Consider the following 19,638-nt stretch of genomic DNA (forward strand, 5'->3'; position numbering starts at 1 on the left):
CCTGATTCAAAATTAAAAAAATAAGATGTAGCTCAGTGGTAGAGCCCCATTGGATTCAATCCTCAAAATGAAACAAACAAAATGAAAAGCCTCTCAAAGTTCTCCCTGCTTACTTACTCTGGATATGTTTCATCACCTGACATCAGAAAACACTCAAAACAATCTTGAGCTCAGAACTGAAATGAGACTCACTTGGGGAGCCAGGGAAGGTGAGACAAAGATGCCAAGGGTCCAGATATGCATGTCATGTACTTTCAGGCTACATGTTTTTGTTGGCTGTCATAACTGATTCAAGTAGTCACAATTCCAGAAATGAACTGTCAAATAATAACTCAGAAACATTTCATTACTTGTATTCTCAGACACATGAAGGAGTCAGTGGAGAAACAAAGTCAGGGGCAAAGGCAAGTGGTAGATTATATCTGTGGTCCCCAGGGAATGAATGAACCTCCCAGTATTCATATTCTGACACAGCCCCTTCCATGTTGAATTGGCCACATGGCTTGCTTTGGCCAAGAGGATATTAGATTATTGGGTCTTCCAGGTTACCTACCAGCCACTAGCTAAATGCAGCCATGACTCTAGCTGATTCCATCCATATGGAACAGAATTACAGTTAAGATCTTTCAGAATTCCTAATGAAGATTCATTGCTATATTAGGCCATGATATTATGAAGTGATTTTTTAAAAAAATATTTTTTAGTTATAATTGGACACAATACCTTTATTTATTTTTAGGTGGTGAAGATTGAATCCAGCGCCTCGCACATGCTAGGCGAGCACTCTACCGCTGAGCCACAACTCTAGCCCCTGAAGTGATTTTTCATGCAACAATAGAGAGGTGCAACAAAGGGTTTATAAGAGAAAGGGAAGAAACAAAACTGCATTCTAGGAATAGTAAATTTGTGTATTTGGGGGGTAACATGACTACCTGGAAGCTATTAAAGAGGTTAGTCTGGGAATTCTGTCTTGAGTAGGCTCTCTAGGGTTCTCTTAGAAAGCATTTTAGTTTTTTACCAATTCTCAAGAAAAACTTGAGAGTTTACCTATGGGTATACTTGTGTACTATCTGCCAGTATCCTTCTGTTAGTACCCTTGGCCTTATTATTTCAAGTTTGTACCATTTCCCTGATCAGAATTTTGTAGATTACTCAGAGATAAGGAAAAGACCAACCCTGAGTAGGCAAGAAAGACATGAATATTCCCTCACTGCTATCTTTTCACCCTTGCTTAAATAAAAACAGCAGCAGCAACATAGATATTCTGTCTTTAGTCAACAGTCAGGGCTATCTAAATATGGAATGCTCCAAGGAATTCAGATTCTTGCAGGAAACTGTGAAACACAAGTCCCAAACACAGTATTGCCCTGAGCAAGCAGTGATGGGGCACTGGAGTCAAGGCTCTGGAAAGGAGAACTGCTTAATGGGATTAAGTGGTCTATAGAATTTGGGATCTCCCTACAGTATGCTGGGAGTACAAACATTGGAAGGATAAAGGAGAGGTCAGATGGTGATCAAGAAATACAGACAGAAATAGAGGAAAATGGAACTGGGAATTAAAATACCCACAGAACAGAATCATTCAAAGTGAAAAAGAATTAAACTTTATTTATCTGGAAGATGGGATGAATCCGTCGCTGGTTACTGGAACCTGAGGTTGCGCTTGCTCTTTAGGAAAGTGGGTTGGAATGGGATGAGCTGTGTTTGGCAAGGGCTGCGGTGGTCTAGAATCTGGAGAGATCAGCAGAATTAGAGAAGCAGAATTAGTTTTCTAAGACTGGCACCCCTTACATCAACCAGTACCACCTATGTGTCCTCTATATCCTCCATTTTTTTTTTTTTGGTAGTGCTGGCGATTGAATTCAGGGCCTTGTGCTTGCGAGGCAAGTACTCTACCAACTAAGCTATATCCCTAGCCCCATAGACCCTATTTTTGTCTACCACCTCTTACCTGCCTGGGTCCCCAACTGAGCCTCAGGCCGGTCTCCCCAGAGCAGATGCTTGGGGTCATTGAGGAACCTCTGGCTGCGCTGGCATGTCAGGCAGGTCTGTATTGTCCAGCGTTGTCCCCTGCGGCCTGGGGTAAAGGTGGGAAAAAGGAAAAGTGCCCAGGTTCCTCCTTTTGCCTCCAAGTTTTTCCAGTAGGAATCCTATTCCCTACTCCCACTTTGAATGTAAATTTCATGGCATCAGGCCTCAGCACCAATTCCATCAATTTCTTGGAATTTTAAGACAAAAACTAAATTCCTTAACAGGATAAAGATATGGATTGTTTCCCTTAACTCTTGTTCCTGCGAACTCAAATTCCAGCCTCCCCAACTCTGATTTCCTTGACAGTACCACAAATTCTCAAGTCTGGAAATTCTCATCCATGCTTAGAATTTCTCTCTCTAGCTCCCTTTATTTACCATGTACCTCATCACCACTGGCATAAATAATTCAGCATTCTACTTTACCCTCCTCTCAATTAAAGCATTTTTCTCCCCTACATTCTTTTGTTTCTATTTTAGTCTATCTCTCCAGGGTGTAATTTGAATACAGTACTTGACATATTTTAGCAAATAAGGTCTTTTTTTTTGGGGGGGGGGAGAGGTACCAGGGGTTGAATTCAGGAGCACTCAACCACTGAGTCACATCTCCAGCTCTTTTTGTATTTTATTTAGAGACAAGGTATCACTGAGTTGCTTAGGGCTTCTAAGTTGCTGAGATGACTTTGAATTTGCGATCCTCCTGCCTCAGCCTCCCCCAGCAGCGGGGATTACAGGCCTGCACCACTGCGACTGGCAGAAAAGAAATATTTCTTGAGTGAACGAATGAAAGGTGCTACCACACAGTATCTGTTATTGTGCCTCGGTGAGATTGCCTCTTAAGGCATAATTTTTCTTCTACCCAAATAGGAATAAAAGCCAAGCCCAGACTTTAGTTTGTCCCAGGGATATTAGAAATTTAATTTATACGGGGCGCAGTGGTGCACAGCTGTAATCCCAGCGGCTCCGGAGGCGGAGGCAGAGGCTGCAGGATAGCGAGTTCAAAGCCAGCCTCAGCAATTTAGAGAGGCGCTAAGCAACTCAGTGAGACCTTGTCTCTAAGTAAAATACAAAAATAGGGCTGGGGATGTGACTCAGTGACCGAGTGTCCCCGAGGTCAATCCTCGGTACAAAAAGCAAACAAAGAAAAAAACCTTTAACTCAGACCTAGAGAAAGCTGGCTCCAGCATATCCAAAGCCCTACCCATCTCAGGTGAGGATGGAGCGGTTTGGCCCCGCCCTCCCCTCTTCCCGTGCTCCGCAACCACCCCATTTTGCCAGGAGCACTCACGTCTCTGGCGCTGGGTGCTGGTGAGGCCAGGGATGAGGAGGGAGGAGCAGCCGCGACATAGGGTCCTTTTCACCGAGGGGTCCCTGGGGGCGGAGGGGGAAGGTCGTCTGAATGCCCGCGCTCCCTCACCTTTCCTTCTCGGTCCCGCCCACCGCCCAGACCCGCGCCGTCTCACTGTCGCAGGACTAGTCGCTTCGCAATGGTCTTTTCCGTGTGGCAGTAAAACCTCGCCAGCGCCTGGTTCTCGGGGTCCTGCGCAAGGACACAGTGGGCGGCCTGGGGGAAGGCAGCGGTCACTCCAGGGCCCGGCGCACCAGAATCCCTTCCCCACGCGGCACTTGCTCACTCACCTGGTACAAGAAGCTGAGTCTCTGGAAGGCCTCGCGGTCCTTCACTGGTCCCGCCATCCGGGCGCCCCAGCAACAAGCGGACCCGCTCGCAGGCCCCGCCCCTTGCGCCCGCGCAAGGCCTTCTGGGAGGTGTAGTGCCCAGGCCCGCAGCCTTAGGTTTGGGAACCTGTTCTCTGCCAATCCAGCACAGGATCCCTTTATGACTTTTGAGTTCCTTTCAATCTTCCTTAAAACGATCTACTTAGTAGAGACTGGAGCGGCAAATGGGCAGGAGAGGATCTTTTTATTATTTTAGTTGTAGATGGACACAATACCTTTATTTTTATGTGGTGCTGATGATAGAACCCAGTGCCTCACATGGGCTATGCAAGTGCTTGACCACTGAGCTACAACCCTAGCCCAGGAGAGGTTCTTAAAAGTGGGAAATATTTTCAGGAGATAAAGCTGGTTTCCTCATGCAGACAGATTGGGGAAATGGTTATGTGCAACTTATACCTTCTGCTCTACTAAGTCAAAGGCAGTTTCCTGGAAAATCTACAGACTGAAGGAATAGAGGCTTACATTAAAAACAACAAAAAATTGGTGTCCTCTGAGGTCAAAGTGGAAAGGGTCATGAGGGTGGCAGGATAAGGAAGGAGGGCTCCTGGCCCTCAGCACAGCCTGGTTCCACTTTTACACTTACCAATGAAACACTTGTTACAGTGCTGGACATGTAGCAGGTGATCCCTACTTGCTCAGTGAATAGTTTTATATTCCTTGTTGTATGTACAGCAAACTGCCAACAGTATCCTCTGCCCAGACTGCAGCATACTTTCTCCACAGAGACATCAACTTCACACTCCTCTGACCTCTTTCTGCCTCCCATTTGTTGTCTGGCATCCTGTGTTTATCACCAATACCCAGTTAATGACAACTAGTTTCTGAGGTCAAAAGCAGAGGAATTAAAACTGGAGGTACAAAACATGATTGAACACTAAGATAGAGAGGGCAGTATAAGTCAGGTGAGGGTGATATTCTGCTCCCTTCTCAGAAGAAGGAAATTAGCTAAAACCTCCTCTAGGTGAAATTTAGCAAGGGTCCTCAGATTTGAATGAGGAATGTATTTAAAATGTTGAGATCCCCAGGTCCAACCAGACATTGATCAAACACTGCAGGCAAGACCCAGGAACATGCATTGTTCACACCCAGTGATTTTACAATAAACATAAGGCCATGCCCAAATTAGCACTCGACACAGAGATCACTTCAGTGGATCCTTTGTTCCATATTATTTTTACCAACCAAAGTATCTTGCCACAAAGAACCACAGTCAAGGCACAAAGGTAAGAGGAGGAAAGTGGACAGAGTCCTGTTGAGGTGGTAAGAGGAACTGAAATGCCCTCAGTAAAATGCAGCTTCTTGTGTCAGTCTTCTGTGAAGATTACCCAAGCAGCAGATATCCAAGATGTTTTAGTTTGGTTTGGCATGCATCTCTTTACCTTTTTTTGACAACATATATACCCTATAGGTTGTTTATTTTGGCCTAACATTAAAATGATTTACATTCAAAAAGGGGAATGGCAAAGGGTGAAGGATGGCAACAAACAAGCAAAAGGCTGTTGTGAACACTAGTTCCAGGCCAATGCACAGGCAAAAAGGAAGCTGCCTATCCAGCCCTTTCCTAAATGTACCCTGTCTTCAGGGTGAGAAAGACTCCCTTATCTTTCTTCCTTTCTGGCTTGGACACCTGAGCCAGGTGACAAGGCTAATGACTTGGGAATAGTTATTCAGTAACATTCTTTAAGGCCAGGGCTTTGGATAGATATACTTTTCTCTTTTCTCTAATACCTGACTCTCTGCTCTCCAAGTTCTTTTGGGAAAAGTGTAAGTGTAGCTGTGTCTTGCACAATCTCTTCCCCTTGCCTCTGAAGAGGAACAGGCAGTGCAACTTCTTGGAGACCACCGACTGTGAGGAGGCAGGCAAATAGCCAGCGGAAGGCCAAGGTAGGGACAAAGGTTCTCCTTTATTCCCATCCTTTCCTTTTCTCCACATTCCTACCTCTGGCCAATCCTACTCACAATGGCAACCTTACCCTGGGAATAGAACACCGAAGAAACTTCCCTCTCCTTCATTGGTTTCTAGGAATCTGTTGCTTTAGTCCTCTTACCTGATCTTCTTTGTAATATACTTTGATGTCCAAACTCTGCCTTCAGAAAAATTCAACTTCTAGACCCATGACAGCAATGGTCATTCATCTTTTTTCAATCTAGAGGTACACCGACCCCTGTGATTTTCCTCAAAAAACAAGTCTATTCTGGGTCAAAGAAGTCCCTAAGGGTTTCTGTTTTCTCCTCCTACTTAAGCAAGTTAGACTCTCCCATAGACTTTTTGTTTCTGGAAGTCTCTCCTTCCTTCCCAACCTTTCCTTGTGCAATAGAAAACCTGATGGATGTCAGGGAGACATTCTCCTGGCAACCAGCTCCCCACGGTGAGGAGGGAGACATACCCGTGCTCCATCATGCAGCCCAGTCCTACCTACTCCTCCACACAAACCATCCCGGAGGCCAGAGTGTTTCTCCAAGATGACTCAGGACTGGAACCAGGCAGACACCAAGACGTTCCAGCAGGACACAAGAAGGAAGGCCCATAGCTTTTGACCCTGCCTCACCCCAGTTAATCCCACATCTCAACCTGTCACTCCCAATCTGTTGGGGGCCTTATGGTAAGTGGTGCAGCATTCTTCCGACCAGCCCGGATGCCTGGGTAGAAGAGGGGCCAAAGTTTCTCAGTAAACGTATCAGTAAAGGTGTAGATATGAGAGCGGTCTGTGACGTTGTAAAATGATAGCGTGCCAGCCTCATAGTCTAGGAATATGCCTACCCGCTTGGGTTTTACCTTGATGTGCAAAGGGGTAAAAGGTGTAGTGGTAGCTGCATACTTGTCCCCATTCCACAGCCGCACACGCCAGTAGCCAGTCTCAGGGAGTGGAGTCAGCTCGCCCTTTCGGCTCACAGAGTCCCGGCACACACCCACTGCCCAGTGGGTCTTGTCCCCCACCTCTACCTCCCAGTAGTGTCGACCTGAGGTGAAACCTTCAGTAGCCAGGACGCAAGGGTAGAAGGTGAAACGCTGTGGCGTGTCAGGGAGATCTCGGAGTCTTGTCTCCACAAACTTGACGCTTTTACGATCTTCTGACAGGACTAGGTTAGGATGAGCAGTCTCAGGGTCCAGGGTCACATCCGCTGGCGGGAGAAGCCAGAGTGGGGAGCTAGATGAGGATGGGAATAGCTAAACACCCCTGCCTCACTTTTTCAGCCTGCCTGTATATACAGAGCCTGGTCCCTTAAAGGTTCTCAGAACACCATGAGTTGGTTAACATTCTCAATCCATAATGTCACCAAAGGAAAAGGAGGCAACAAAGGTTTCACTTTTCACCCTGATCCTAAAATAAACAGATAATGATCTCTTGACTCTGAAAGAAAAGTCTCTGTGGGGATAGGTTCCTGTCCTTGTCTTTTCCTCATCTGATTTCTTCATTTATCTCACTATATGGAAAAGTGCAAGGTGTGGTATGAGGGCCAGAATGGAAAGTGGAAGAAGAATCCAGAGCAAGTCAGCAGTATGGTCTAGGGACAAGGTTAGCATGTATCTGTTTTCTTGGAATGGTTCTGCTTTATGACTATTTTCCCTGCATAAATATTATGATATTCCTGTTCATGCTCAGCATTGCCCCAGCTGAGATGGTAAATTCTATGGCCACTTCATCTGATGTCTTGGGTAAATTATTTAACCTTTCTGGGTCCCTATTTAGAAAAATGTAGATTTAGAAGTAGACGACATCTATGGCTTCCTTTCACTCAGAGTTCTGTGACTCAGGGTGAGACCGAAAGCCAACTAAAGGGGTGGAGGTAGGAGTGGGCACGAAATAATTGAAGCCCATATAAGGTAGGATTTAAAGACTTTTCTCTTGGGCTGGGGATGTGGCTCAAGCCGTAGCGCGCTCGCCTGGCAGCATGCGTGCGGCCTGGGTTCGATCCTCAGTACCACATACAAAGATGTTGTGTCTACTGAGAACTAAAAAGTAAATATTAAAAAAATTCTCTCTCTAAAAAAAAAAAAAAAAAAAAAAAAGATTGGGAGCAACTCACCAATTAGCTGTTTAAGGATTTTCCTTAGGGCAAAGTATTGTCGGGGGAAATTGCTGAAGTTCTTTTCCAGCTCTATGGATACTGAAGTCACCTCCATGGTCTTCACCTTCTCACATCTAGGACGGATAGAAAGATAGGGGGAGAAAGGGCAGGGTCAGGGGATACCAGTCAAGTGAATATTCAGATGACTTTAGGGAGAAACTAAAATTCTCCATCTTCCCACTTTCTATCTTCTCCCTGAAAACAACTGCTTTCTTGTGTTATCGGTGGAGAGCCATGTGCTCTCCTACACTGATACTTATCTTGAGAATAAACCTCTAAACTTACTTTCTCTCTCTCTCTGTACTTGGAATCCAACCCAGGGCCTTATGCACTTCTACCACTATTTAACATCCCCAGCCCTTTTTGTATTTTATTTTGAGACTAAAGTTACTCAGGTTGGCCTTGAATTTACAATCCTCCTGCTTCAAGTAGCTGGGATTAATAGGCATGCCTCATGGTGCCCAGCATGGGGTATTCTTAGTATAAGATGATTATCATGCAAATGATAATCATCCTTCTTGCTTTCCCATCCCCTTTCTCCTGCCCTCTTGTTTCGACACAATTCCATCCATAGGTACAAGCAGAATATGGTTCTACATTATCATTGTCCTTACCAACCAAGTACTGATGTTTAAAGGGGAAAAAGTAAGGAATTATTACTTTTAATGATTTATTCTCTACCTGGCTTCATGGCTACAATGAACCTCTCCCATGTCCTATCCAGATGCTGCACGATTTCTCCCATCTTTACTACCCCAAATCATTATAATACCTTTAGTCTCTAAGCCAAGACCTAACTTACTCAGAAAGATATAAGAATCACTTACTTTTCCAGGGTACTTTTGACATCCTAGAGGAAATGAGAAAAGAAAGCAAGATTGGTCCTGGTATTCAAGCGTCCTGAAGGCAAAAGGTCCCCCCCCTCCTCATCCCCAAAGTTCTAGATCTATAGAATAGGCACAGTGCAAACTGATAGTTATAATGCAAGGGTTAGAGTTCCAGAGGGATCTGAATACATCTCTCTTAAAATAATCTCCACTTTCAACTGTTGGTCATCTGGAAGCTTGGTAATTTATATCACTTCCAAATGGTTTCTTGTATGTTTGTCTTTGCTCCTCAAGGACACTGGGAGCTCCCTGCAAGGTATATATATTGTGTCTCTCTTTACTCTGTTCCCCAAGTACCAATCACATACCTCAGTCTCCTCGAGAATCAGTACAGATAGTTCCAGATTGGTGGCATAGAACAAATCACACTTTCCCATTGTGGTTTGGTATTCCCTATCTGGCACGGGTTAATAAACAATAAGTGTGTGCCAACCCTGATTTGAGAATACTTGGGGTCCAGAAGACAAAGAAGACAAATTTCTGCCCTACGAGGATTTCCCAATTTAATGCAGAACATACATACATGAAAGGACGGCAATCAATACCAAGCAATACATAACATGTAGATAAACAACATACAATGAAGCTTCACTGATTCAAATGCTGGTATCCTGGTCTCTTAAGAAATATGTACCCTATAGCCTTACTAACATTATGCATCTTTTGAAGAGAACAAAACTATTTCAAACATTTTAGAGGCATCATTAACATATCAAAAGCAATGTTATTATTTATACATAATTTCAAGTATCCTTTAAACTAACTTTCTTTTTAGCACTAGGTAAATCAAGTATTAGGATGAAAAAAGTAATGGAAACTATATTTACAAAATTTTTAATGCATAGTTTTTTACTACGTAGACTAGACTCCTCTCAAGGGTGATTTTTTTTTCCTCTGGGACAAATTAAACACAAGGGCTGAGGATATAGCTCAGTTGGTAGAGTGCTTGCCTCTCACGCACAAGGCCCTGGGTTTAATGCCCAGCACCAGAAAAATCAAAACAAAAACAAAAACAAAACAAAACAAAAAAAATAAAAACAAAACAAAAAATAAAAACAAAAACAAAAACCCCAAAAACAAATTAAGCACATAATTGTTGATGAGACATAAGAACACAAAAATGATTAGAAGGGGATGAGAAAAATCAGAGAAGCTTGCTGTAGAAAAAGATCCTCTGTGTAAGTCTGGAAGAAAGAATTGGACTTGGGGAAGTAGAGCAAGGGAGTGAGCACCCTTGACTGACAGACTGGCCTGTGCAAAACTATACTGTGTTCCACCTGAGGGGCAATGCAGGGGCAAAGGTCGAACCTTAAGCATCTCGAAGCCTGACTGTAAGCACTTGCCCTCCACCTCGGCAGCCAAATGGGCCAGGTCCCGGCGCATGTCCCCAAGGTGAGCAGCATTTTCTCGAAGTCTTTGTAGAATGTCCTGTTCCTCCTCCTCTAGTCTTGAAAGCAATACCTGCTGTTCTTCATCCAGCCGCCTATGAAGCTCTTCAAACTCCTTTAAGATCTGCTGTCGACGACTCTCCACTAGTCTCTGAGGAAAGAGGATATTGTATCAGCAGGATCAGTGGGCTTGGGGGTAGCTTCTCCATGACCCACCTGGTACATGAATTTACAGAGTTCCAGTGTCATTGGAAATAAGTTAACAGGACACATTTTCTCTCTATTGAAATCTATAAAGAATGGTGCCATTACCCACTGATGACTTGATAGTGGAGACCACTGGGAAACTGATTTAATTATTTTTGCAGAACTGAGATTGAGCCCAGGGCACTTTGCTACTGAGCTACATCCCAGCCTTTTTATTGTTAGACAAGTCTTGTTAGTTGTCTAGGCTGGCCTTGAATTTGCCAATCCTCTTGCCTCAGCCTCCTTAGTCACTGGGATTACAGGCATGCCATTACCAAACCCAGCCTACTGAGAGATTACTAACTCTCCTTCCCATTATCTAAGAAAATTAAGTTTGTCAGTAAATAAACTTCTCAAAAGTTAATTTTCATGTTTTAATAAAATATATTGAAGATATAAGAAATCAATAATATAACATCTACTATTTATGAATACTAGAGATATTTCTGCTATTCCCAACTCTGAAGTTTATATAATCTGTTAACAAAGAGAAAGTAAAAATACTAGAAAATTAAGATAAGACTGTCATCATTTGTATATGGTAAGATATCTACTTGATAAAAAACAGAGAACTGGAAAACTATCACAAACTGTATTAGTGGGTTGTTACAAAGCATATATGCAGATTTTAGAACTGAACCTGTTAAATAGTTTCAAGTTATTTCTGAGAATTGGTAGTTTTCATCCCAGAAACAGGTTATGGATGTTTTTTAGTAAATCAGTTGCTTGAAATTTGGAATATGCCTTCTGTATGCCACCACATACATTTAAACCTCTAACACTCTTAGATTTGATAATGTAAGACTCCAACATCAGCCTTATCACTAAGGATTTCAGTGCATCCTCTCTTGTTCCTCCCTGAAATAAGAAATGATCTCCCGAATGGAGGATTCATGTGACTGATGAGGAGGCATCAACCCAAGAGGGAAAAGTGGAAGTAAGGCAGTGGATAAGGACTGAATGGCAGGACTAACGGCAAAGAGAGGGAGAGAATGTAAAGCTTAGGCTGGCCTTACAAGCCTGGCATTTCTGCACTGCAAGCTAGTTCCCAATGGAGGCTGACTAGTTCTAGTTCCAGGGCCACTTGCCGCTTCACTCTCTACTGCTGCATTCTCAAGTGCACACTAGAATAGAATATATTCTCATGTTTGCCATGGAGTAAGATACAGCCTGTGTGCCAGCATGCTTAGGGGTGCTATATAGGCAAAAGTTTAAAATTCCTAACAGTGGTAAATAGGAAGAAAGAAAAGATCCCCTTGCTCTTTAGATGGACAGAATGCCTTTATTTTATTTATTTATATGTGGTGCTGAGTATCGAACCCAGTGTCTCATACATGCTAGCCTAACACTCTACCACTGAGCCTCAGCCCCAGTCCCAGATTTCCCTTCTTTAAAACCCACCATCCCTTTTCTTTTTTCACTCTGTATTTGTAGGACAGTGGTTCTTAACAAGGGTGTCATGTCCCTCTAAGGCTATTATTCCTCCAATGTGTGACAGACAATCCTACATGGTAAACTGTCTTGCATCATTTTTCTTTTTGGTACTGGGGATTGAACCCAAGGCCACTTAATCACCGAGCCACATCCCCAACCCTTATTATTCTGAGATAGGGTCTTGCTAAATTGCTAAGGGCCTCACTAAGTTGCTGAGGCTGGCCTTGAACTTGCAATCCTCCTGATTTAGCCTTCCAAATCACTGGGATTATAGGTGTGTGCCACCACACCCAGCTTCCTTCATCATTTTCTATGTTATGCTGGATATTAAACATGTAGGTATGGACTTGAATGTCATTTTATGTAAACACACAGAGGAATTCTTACATGGTTTAAATATACCAGAATTTCCTGGGAATAACTAAACAAACTCATTAGGACTAGATCTTATTAGAGCTTCAGCAAAAGTCATTCTTTTGAAAAATCATGTCACCAAGAGCTGTTTGTGGAATTTGAGTCACATTACTACACATCTGCCTCAGTTTGAACAAGTATTTATTGTATTATTTATGTTGCATGTAGGTGCAAGCTGACAACTATGCTATAGTGTCTTTCAGAGTTGTCATACCCAAATGTTATACATCATATTTTATTATAAATATGTCTATGGTATATCATATTACATTAGGATATAATAGTCTCTTTAAAATTATGTAGATAGATTAGTTCATCTATACTTTTCATTTTAGCATAGTTAATTACAAACTTGTTTTTTGCTGTACTGGGGATTCCTATACTCTCAACCTCTACCAACTATTTTTTTTTTTAATATTTATTTTTTTAGCTGTAGTTGTACTCACTCCCTCCCTCCCTCCCTTCCTTCCTTCATTTTTATGTGGTGGAGATGAGGGAAAGGGAAGAACACGAATTCAAATAGTCACAAAAAGAATATTTTCTGTGGTAGTTTAAGTGTTGACGAGGATGTGGGGAAAAAGGCACACTCATACACTGCTGGTGGAACTGTAAATTGGTGCAGCCAATCTGGAAAGCACTATGGAGATTTCTTGGAAAACTTGGAATGGAACCACTATTTGACCCAGCTATCCCATTCCTTGTTCTAAACCAAAGGACTTAAAAACATATACTACAGGGACCCAGCCATATTAATGTTTATAGTGGCACAATTCACAATAACTAAATTGTGGAACCAACCCAGATGCCCTTCAGTAGATGAATGGATAGGAAACTTTGATATATCTATATATGTACACAATGAAACATTACTCAGCATTAAAAGAGAATAAAATTATGGCATTTGCAGATAAATGGATGAAGTTGGAGAATATAATGCTAAGTGAAATAAGCCAGTCCCCCCTAAAAAAGGCCAAATGTTTTCTTTGATATGAGGATGCTGACTCATAATGGTGATTGGTGGGAGGGAGCATGAGAGAAATGGAGGAACTTTAGATAGGGCAAAGGGGAGGGAGGGGAAGGGAGGGGACAAGAGGGTGGAATGAGCTAGACATCATTACTCTAAGTACACGTATGAAGTCACGAATGTTGTGAAAATACTTGGTGAATAATCAGTGACTTTTGAGTTTTATTTTTGTGATAAAAATTTGTTCAAGTTTTTAAAAACCTGAATGTTTGCTTTGGTAAAATATATGAAGCACTAAAATAATAATTGCTTTCTGTTGAAATATTATCATTCATTATTAAATAATTAGTGTTTTTACTTTAAAACCCATGTTTAATTTCTGGTGATCCCTGAATTTCCACTCTAAATACTTATTACTTCTTCAGGAAACCTTTAACAAGATCAGATTTCTATGCTGTCTTCCTCCCCTCCCCACCCATGTTCTGGTACTGAGGTTGATTGAGCTCAAGGGTGCTCTACAACAGAATTACATTCTAGCCCCTTTTATTTTGAGACAGGGTCTTAAGACCTAGGCTGGCCTTGAACTTGTGATCCTTCTGCCTTAGCCTCTCTAGTAGCTGAGATTATAAGGTGTTTGCCACTGTGCCTTACCTATATTATTGTCTTATGAACTTGCAGCTGTGCTTTTTGTGCTATGTCATTATTTATTTTCTCCACCTGACTTTAAGCTCAGGAGGACAGGGACTGTGTTTTTGTTCATCATTATTTTATAATGTCAAATATAGGCCTTGGCCTATACCAGGAGCTAAATAAATACTTACTGATTTACAAAGAACTAGTGTCCCTGGTTTTGCCACTTAATGGATACATGATGTTGGACTAGAAAAAGCCTCTTTTTCTCTAGTGTAAACTGGGGGTAATAATCTTTACTTTACAGAGTATCTAAAATTACCCATGTTGAAAATGGCCTTAGGATATACTTCTATTTGTCATCTAACTTTTCTATATCCCAATGTCTCAAGTGTGGCCTGAACTCTTAGACTTCCAACTTGGGAAGAACCCTAAGATTTTTTTTAAAAAGTATTTATTTCTTAGTTGTAGTTGGACACAATACCTTTTATGTAGTGCTGAGGATTGAACCCAGGGCCTTGCACGTGCTAGGCAAGCACTTTACTGTTGAGCCATAACCCCAGCCCAGAACCCTAAGATTTAGTATGACCTTATAAATTTGGAAAGCCATGGACTTCCATTCAATTAATGCACAGAACTAATATTAGTTACATTTGTTACTACTTATTATTTACCATCCAATAGAAGAAATAACTTAGACATCAAAATGCCATTCTACAAATAAGATAATGCTATGAAAAAGATGCAAAATTGTATAAAATTTAATAAAACTAATTTCTGAAGAGTCATGAAAGTCCTAATAGGAAGTAGCTTTTATTCTAACTGAAGGATGACAGGATTCTTCTACAGGTGAAGGATGGGGAGGGGAAGGACATTCTAGGAATAAACCTGCATTTTCTACCTTACTTGAGTTACTAGAATGTGGTCCAGATGTCACCAGGCAGTTTTAGGGGCTGTTAGTCAGCTCCTTTTAACCTTCTCCCTTGTGAATCTTCCAAATTCTTCTCTCCTCAAAGAAAGTCCTATCCCTACCTTCTTAGCAATCTCTTTCGCTTAATGAAAAAAAGGAGATAAACAGACAAGAACTCCCTCAACTTACCAGATTAGATATCTTGTTTTATCCTTCATTGCTTACATTCTTTTCCTCAATTCTTAATTCATGACAAGTAATTTAAGTACAGTATTTAGTGACAATAAAGTGTAATAAATTATCATTTTTGAGAGAACAGCATTTTTCTAATATACTGGAACCAGTGGATTAAACAATGTGTAGTTAATTCCCTCATTTACAAATACTTTGTAAAACAACATGAATGGGATTGCCTGTCTTTACCTTGAGTTCTCCAGGCTTCTTCTCCTCAGAGGACTTGCATCGAGTGATCTCCTGTAGCTTCTGCTCCAGGGGCTCTAGGCACTTCTGCAGTTTTTCCTGAGGGTTAGGGAGGAAGTAGGAGAGATAACATTTGGGTTTGGTTGGTATATCCACTGCTCAAGAGGATAAACCATTTTTTAAAAAATTTCTTCTTCTTCTTTTTTTTGTATGTGTTGGGGATCAAACTCAAGTTCTTGCACACACTAGGTAAGTGCTCTACAACTGGGTCATATCCCCAGCTCCATCACATTTGTTTTAAACCATTTGTTTGCTTTCTATCCGTTTTACCATCTCTTGATCCAACTCTCTTTGTAGACAACAATTTGAGATGTCAACTTCTTGGAGATCCCTCCTCCTGCTACAGCTTAGCCCTAATTCATCCTGCTTACTCAACTTCCTCCCACTGAATCTAGCTCTCATCAATTCTGTATCCTTCCCTATCCATTTTCTTATGGACAACTAACTGCCTATTATTGCCAAATATTTTTTTTTGGTGGTGCTGGGGATCAAAAGTAGGGCCTTGTGCATATTAAACACACACTCTACCACTGAACTACATCCCCAGCCCCAAGCAATCTCCAGATTGCTGAGAATGTAGGTTTGTTCCTGGGATGTCCTTTTCCACCCCATCTTTTGTACCCTGATACCCTTCTTTAAACCTATCCTCCTATCTAAATCTACCCACTTAATTATTATTGATTATTACTTGATTATTATACATATACATATATAGTAATATATTATAAATTACCTTAATTCTCTTGCTTCCAGATTTCATTAATATAATTAAGTATGTGATGAAGACACTAAAATCTTTAGTTTCTATTACTCAAACATTTACCCTATGTCCCAGCAGTAAGTCTGACAAGGCGCCATGTTACCCATTATCTGGGGAAGATGCAAACAACAGACTAGAGTTCAACTTTGTATCAGTCTAAAGTAATGTTACCTATTCCCAATACCGATGGGAAAACAAGAAGTATCCCGAGCAGTGAGGCAGAATGAAGAAACCAGAATACTTTTCAGTTCTTCCCAAATCTGATCTTTGCCACAGGTTTCACTCACTTATGAAAAATATGATATACTCCAAGGACACACATACCAAATATTCATCCATGACTCTTCATGCAGAGGACAACTGATCAGATGTACTGTGTACCCCCATTTATGTAGCTACGAGGGGAACTACATAATGAGGACCAGATATAGTCTTGTCCTCAGGAACTTAAGTTCCTCTACCCAAAGAGTATGCCATTCTCTGCTGCTCCTCCCTTCTTTCCCACATTGGTATCAGGCGTCTGGTGGCCCACCTTATATTCCTGTGTAGCATCGTCCAATGGCACGACAGTGTGGGCCCGGTGGGTATGGGAAATTGCACATATCAAACATACGGCCTCCTGGTCCTCATAGCAGAAGAGGCTGAGGGCCTCGTGGTGCTGGGGGCAGAGGCTCTCATCCCGGATCTTCCGCTTGACAGCTTGGAGCTGCTTGGCAATTTCCACCATACTGCCTAGTTGGCGATTAGGCCGAAGACTGCGGTAACGGGATGTCTTCCGACAGACAGGACAAGGGAAGTCCCTCTCTAGGTCCTCCCACCAGCGGGTGATGCAAGCTTTGCAGAAGTTATGCCCACATTCAATGATGACAGGCTCCTTCAGATACTCCAGGCACACAGAGCAGCTTGCCTCAACTTGTAAGTTCTCCAGAGCTGCAGCTGTGGAGGCTGCAGAGGCCCCGGCCTCTAACAGGCTTGTCTCTGCCATTATTTAACTTGGGGATGGGTACGGAGACAGAGAAAGGAAAAATATTAGTCGGAGGATGAATTTTTTTTTTTTTGCATCTCTGGATTGATATTTATCCCCAGGTTAAACCTTAACTCTAGATTTAACCCCAACTTGGTATTTTCCATCTTCTCTTCCACTATATACAATCTCTTTTTCTCCATTTCTCAATTTGATGACTCTCAGTCTTTGACCTAAGTTTTATTTTTCCCCCCTCTTCAGCAAACTGACACACAACTCCCATCTCTCTTCTCTTTTATTTCTGTTTCCTCTTGTTAGAAACATGAGTTTCCTTGAACTTTAGCCCAGCATACTTCTGGTCCAGTTTCACCCTACTTGTATCTTAGAAACAGTAGTTCCAGATCATTGCATCTTAGTTTGAGATCTTATCCTAACAAACAGAAGAGGAGCATAGGAATGAAAAAGTGCCACATAAGTCGAGATATTAAGATTTCTTAAATTAGGTATATTCTAAAGTTTAGTGTCACATAAGAGTTAAGAGTTCACTGGAGCTTTAGCTTGATTCTCTGTCATTCCTGTTTCAAAGGGTAATAAACTGAATGAGTTAGGCAAAGGTTACAATCTCCTCTTTTAAGGAATGTTTGAAATTATTCTTCCTTTTACCAGGACTAGCCTAGAGGAAGAAGTGTGTCCTCTTCTTGGAATAAAATCTTTCATTTCTACTTGTGTGTATTTGAATATCTGGAACTGCTGAAAAGTGATAAATGTATAGCAACTCTATTAAAGAACACACCACTGAGCCTAGGGCAATAACTTCTTTGAAGAAAGAACTTTGGAGTCTATTCAAAATATTCAGTGGTGACTTCAAAATAGCTACTGATAACTAATTCCTTAGACATACTGTATCTGCAACTAATAGCCTTTGGAGCGTTGGAATTAAAAGAAGAAAAGTAAGGAGACAATCAAATCTCCTTCAGGTGAAGTCTCAGTTGGAAATGCATCAGGATGATTTATAAAACAGAAAACTAGTCCCCCACTCCATCTCTAAAACATCAACACTTTTATACATGGAGTAAGCTGATTTCTCTAGTCCTGTAACCCCTCTGCCCTCCACACCACACCCAAGAGACCCACCAAAGGAAGGAAATTTGGTAGGTTTATGCACAGAGAAGTGACTACGTAATGAGTTGGATTAACAATTATTGTTTCTGTATAATGATGTGGGAAGTGTTTAATTTGGAGTTGGAGCTGGTAAATTATTTGGGCCATAATTTCTTCCCTCAATATCAAGAGAGAAGTTCGGCTGGATGATTTTTCTCCACTCATTAGAATCCAACTTTGACTAGTCTGCTCCTTCCCCAGTCTTCTTGACATTAGGTGGCCTCCTGACCTGGATGAGTTGATTGTATGCACATTTAGAGACCAAGATGGATCCAGACTGGCAAAGTGGTGGGAAAGAGAAATAAGGAATGCATTAGGGAAGAATAGACGACTTGGAACTGGGGGAATAGAGTGGAGAGGACAGCGAGTGGTAGGCCCTGCGTGCCTCTGGGTTGGTCTTTCCTATTCCTCATGTCTTAGGAGAAGGACAAACTTCAGGGACGTCCTCATTTTGTTTCTATTACTGTTCAGGTTCCACCTTGTGACCCTCTCATGAGGGTGGTCCACAACTCTGTCCCACCCCCATCTCCGTGGTCTCCGGCCATATCTGGGGCGGGGAAATTGGAGAGGTGAAAGAGGAAACGTCGTGGTTGTCGGGGAGGGAAGGATGCGTGTCCAGGTGAGAAAGAGGTGTGACGTGAAGGTGGGATGCCAGCCGCTCTGACGCAGCCGAGACCCGCGGTGACGGCGTCAGTTTCACCCGGGGAGACTAGCGGCAACGGGACGGGGGAACAGCGGGGTAGCCAAGCAACGCCGGACGCGCTGACGTCGCCGGGGCGGCAAAACGTCCGCCCGGGCCCTAGGCGGGCGGAGGCAGCTGTGGTTACGTGCGGGGGGCCGGTGACGCAGTTGCCGGGCGCTGGGACGCGGCGTGCGGAGCCGGCCGGTGTGGGCAGGCACCCGGCCTAAGCGCGGCAACGGGACAGCACCTACCTTCCCGGCTTCGGGTCCGGGAGTACGGGGCGCGGAGCCGCCGGAGAGCTGCCTCCCTCCTTCCTCCTCCCCTCGCCCCCGCCCCGCGGCGCGACACACAATACTCGCCGGAAGCGGAAGCGGCGCTGCGCGGAGACTCGTGTCAGTGGAAGCCGGGGTATCGGCGGGCTAACGCGCCAGGGCCTAGCAGTGCCTGCGGAAGAGGAAGGAGCAGGGCCGGAGTTGAGGACCAGCAGGAGTCGTCAAGGGTGAGAAGGTACCCGGAGCTGCAGGTAGCTGAAATGCCGGCGTCCAGATGACCTGAGGACTCCTCCGGAGATAGAGGACGGCGCATGCGCGTGATGGAAAGCTGAAGCCCATTGCTCGCAGGGCGCTGTACCGCCCAGGTTGGCGGAGCTGTTCTGTCCAGGTTGCGGGCCTGGACTCTGGCCAAGCGATGCTGATCCTGGTGAGGCTGGAAGTCGTCGAGGCCCAGATTGTGGGCTTTCGGCCACACTTTTCCTCTCTTCGGGTTAGTCTGGGGAAAGGATGGTTATTTAAGGCGGTGGCCAATTGCGTGGCGGACCTGCGGTCTCAGCTGGCACGTCACTTCCGACTAGTTGAGATTTAGCCTTTTAATGTTTAAGGAG

The 19,638-nt window shown here is 43.2% G+C and overlaps 1 protein-coding gene across 4 annotated transcripts; it reads right to left on the minus strand.

Annotated features, from left to right (window-relative positions):
- Positions 1-1,581: 1,581 nt before the first annotated feature.
- On the minus strand, positions 1,582-19,149 carry Trim39 (tripartite motif containing 39). 4 transcript variants are annotated; one of them, XM_040282277.2, is made up of 10 exons: positions 16,484-16,936; positions 15,135-15,230; positions 10,034-10,264; positions 8,666-8,688; positions 7,797-7,912; positions 6,706-6,890; positions 3,494-3,594; positions 3,319-3,401; positions 1,952-2,077; positions 1,582-1,731 (listed from the first exon to the last, which is right to left on the minus strand). In XM_040282277.2, exons 1-10 carry the CDS (start codon positions 16,934-16,936, stop codon positions 1,610-1,612), a joined length of 1,536 nt encoding a protein of 511 aa, XP_040138211.1. In that variant the 3' UTR covers positions 1,582-1,609. The 4 variants fall into 4 exon arrangements, with proteins under 4 accessions (XP_040138211.1, XP_005341116.1, XP_005341076.1 ...); XM_005341019.5 differs by lacking the exons at positions 1,582-1,731; positions 1,952-2,077; positions 3,319-3,401; positions 3,494-3,594 and adding an exon at positions 19,010-19,149 and having other exon boundaries at positions 4,909-6,890; positions 16,484-16,943; XM_040282276.2 differs by lacking the exons at positions 1,582-1,731; positions 1,952-2,077; positions 3,319-3,401; positions 3,494-3,594 and having other exon boundaries at positions 6,747-6,916.
- Positions 19,150-19,638: the final 489 nt, after the last annotated feature.

Source organism: Ictidomys tridecemlineatus, chromosome 8 (genome assembly GCF_052094955.1).
Source record: "Ictidomys tridecemlineatus isolate mIctTri1 chromosome 8, mIctTri1.hap1, whole genome shotgun sequence".
Classification (NCBI taxonomy): domain Eukaryota; kingdom Metazoa; phylum Chordata; class Mammalia; order Rodentia; family Sciuridae; genus Ictidomys; species Ictidomys tridecemlineatus.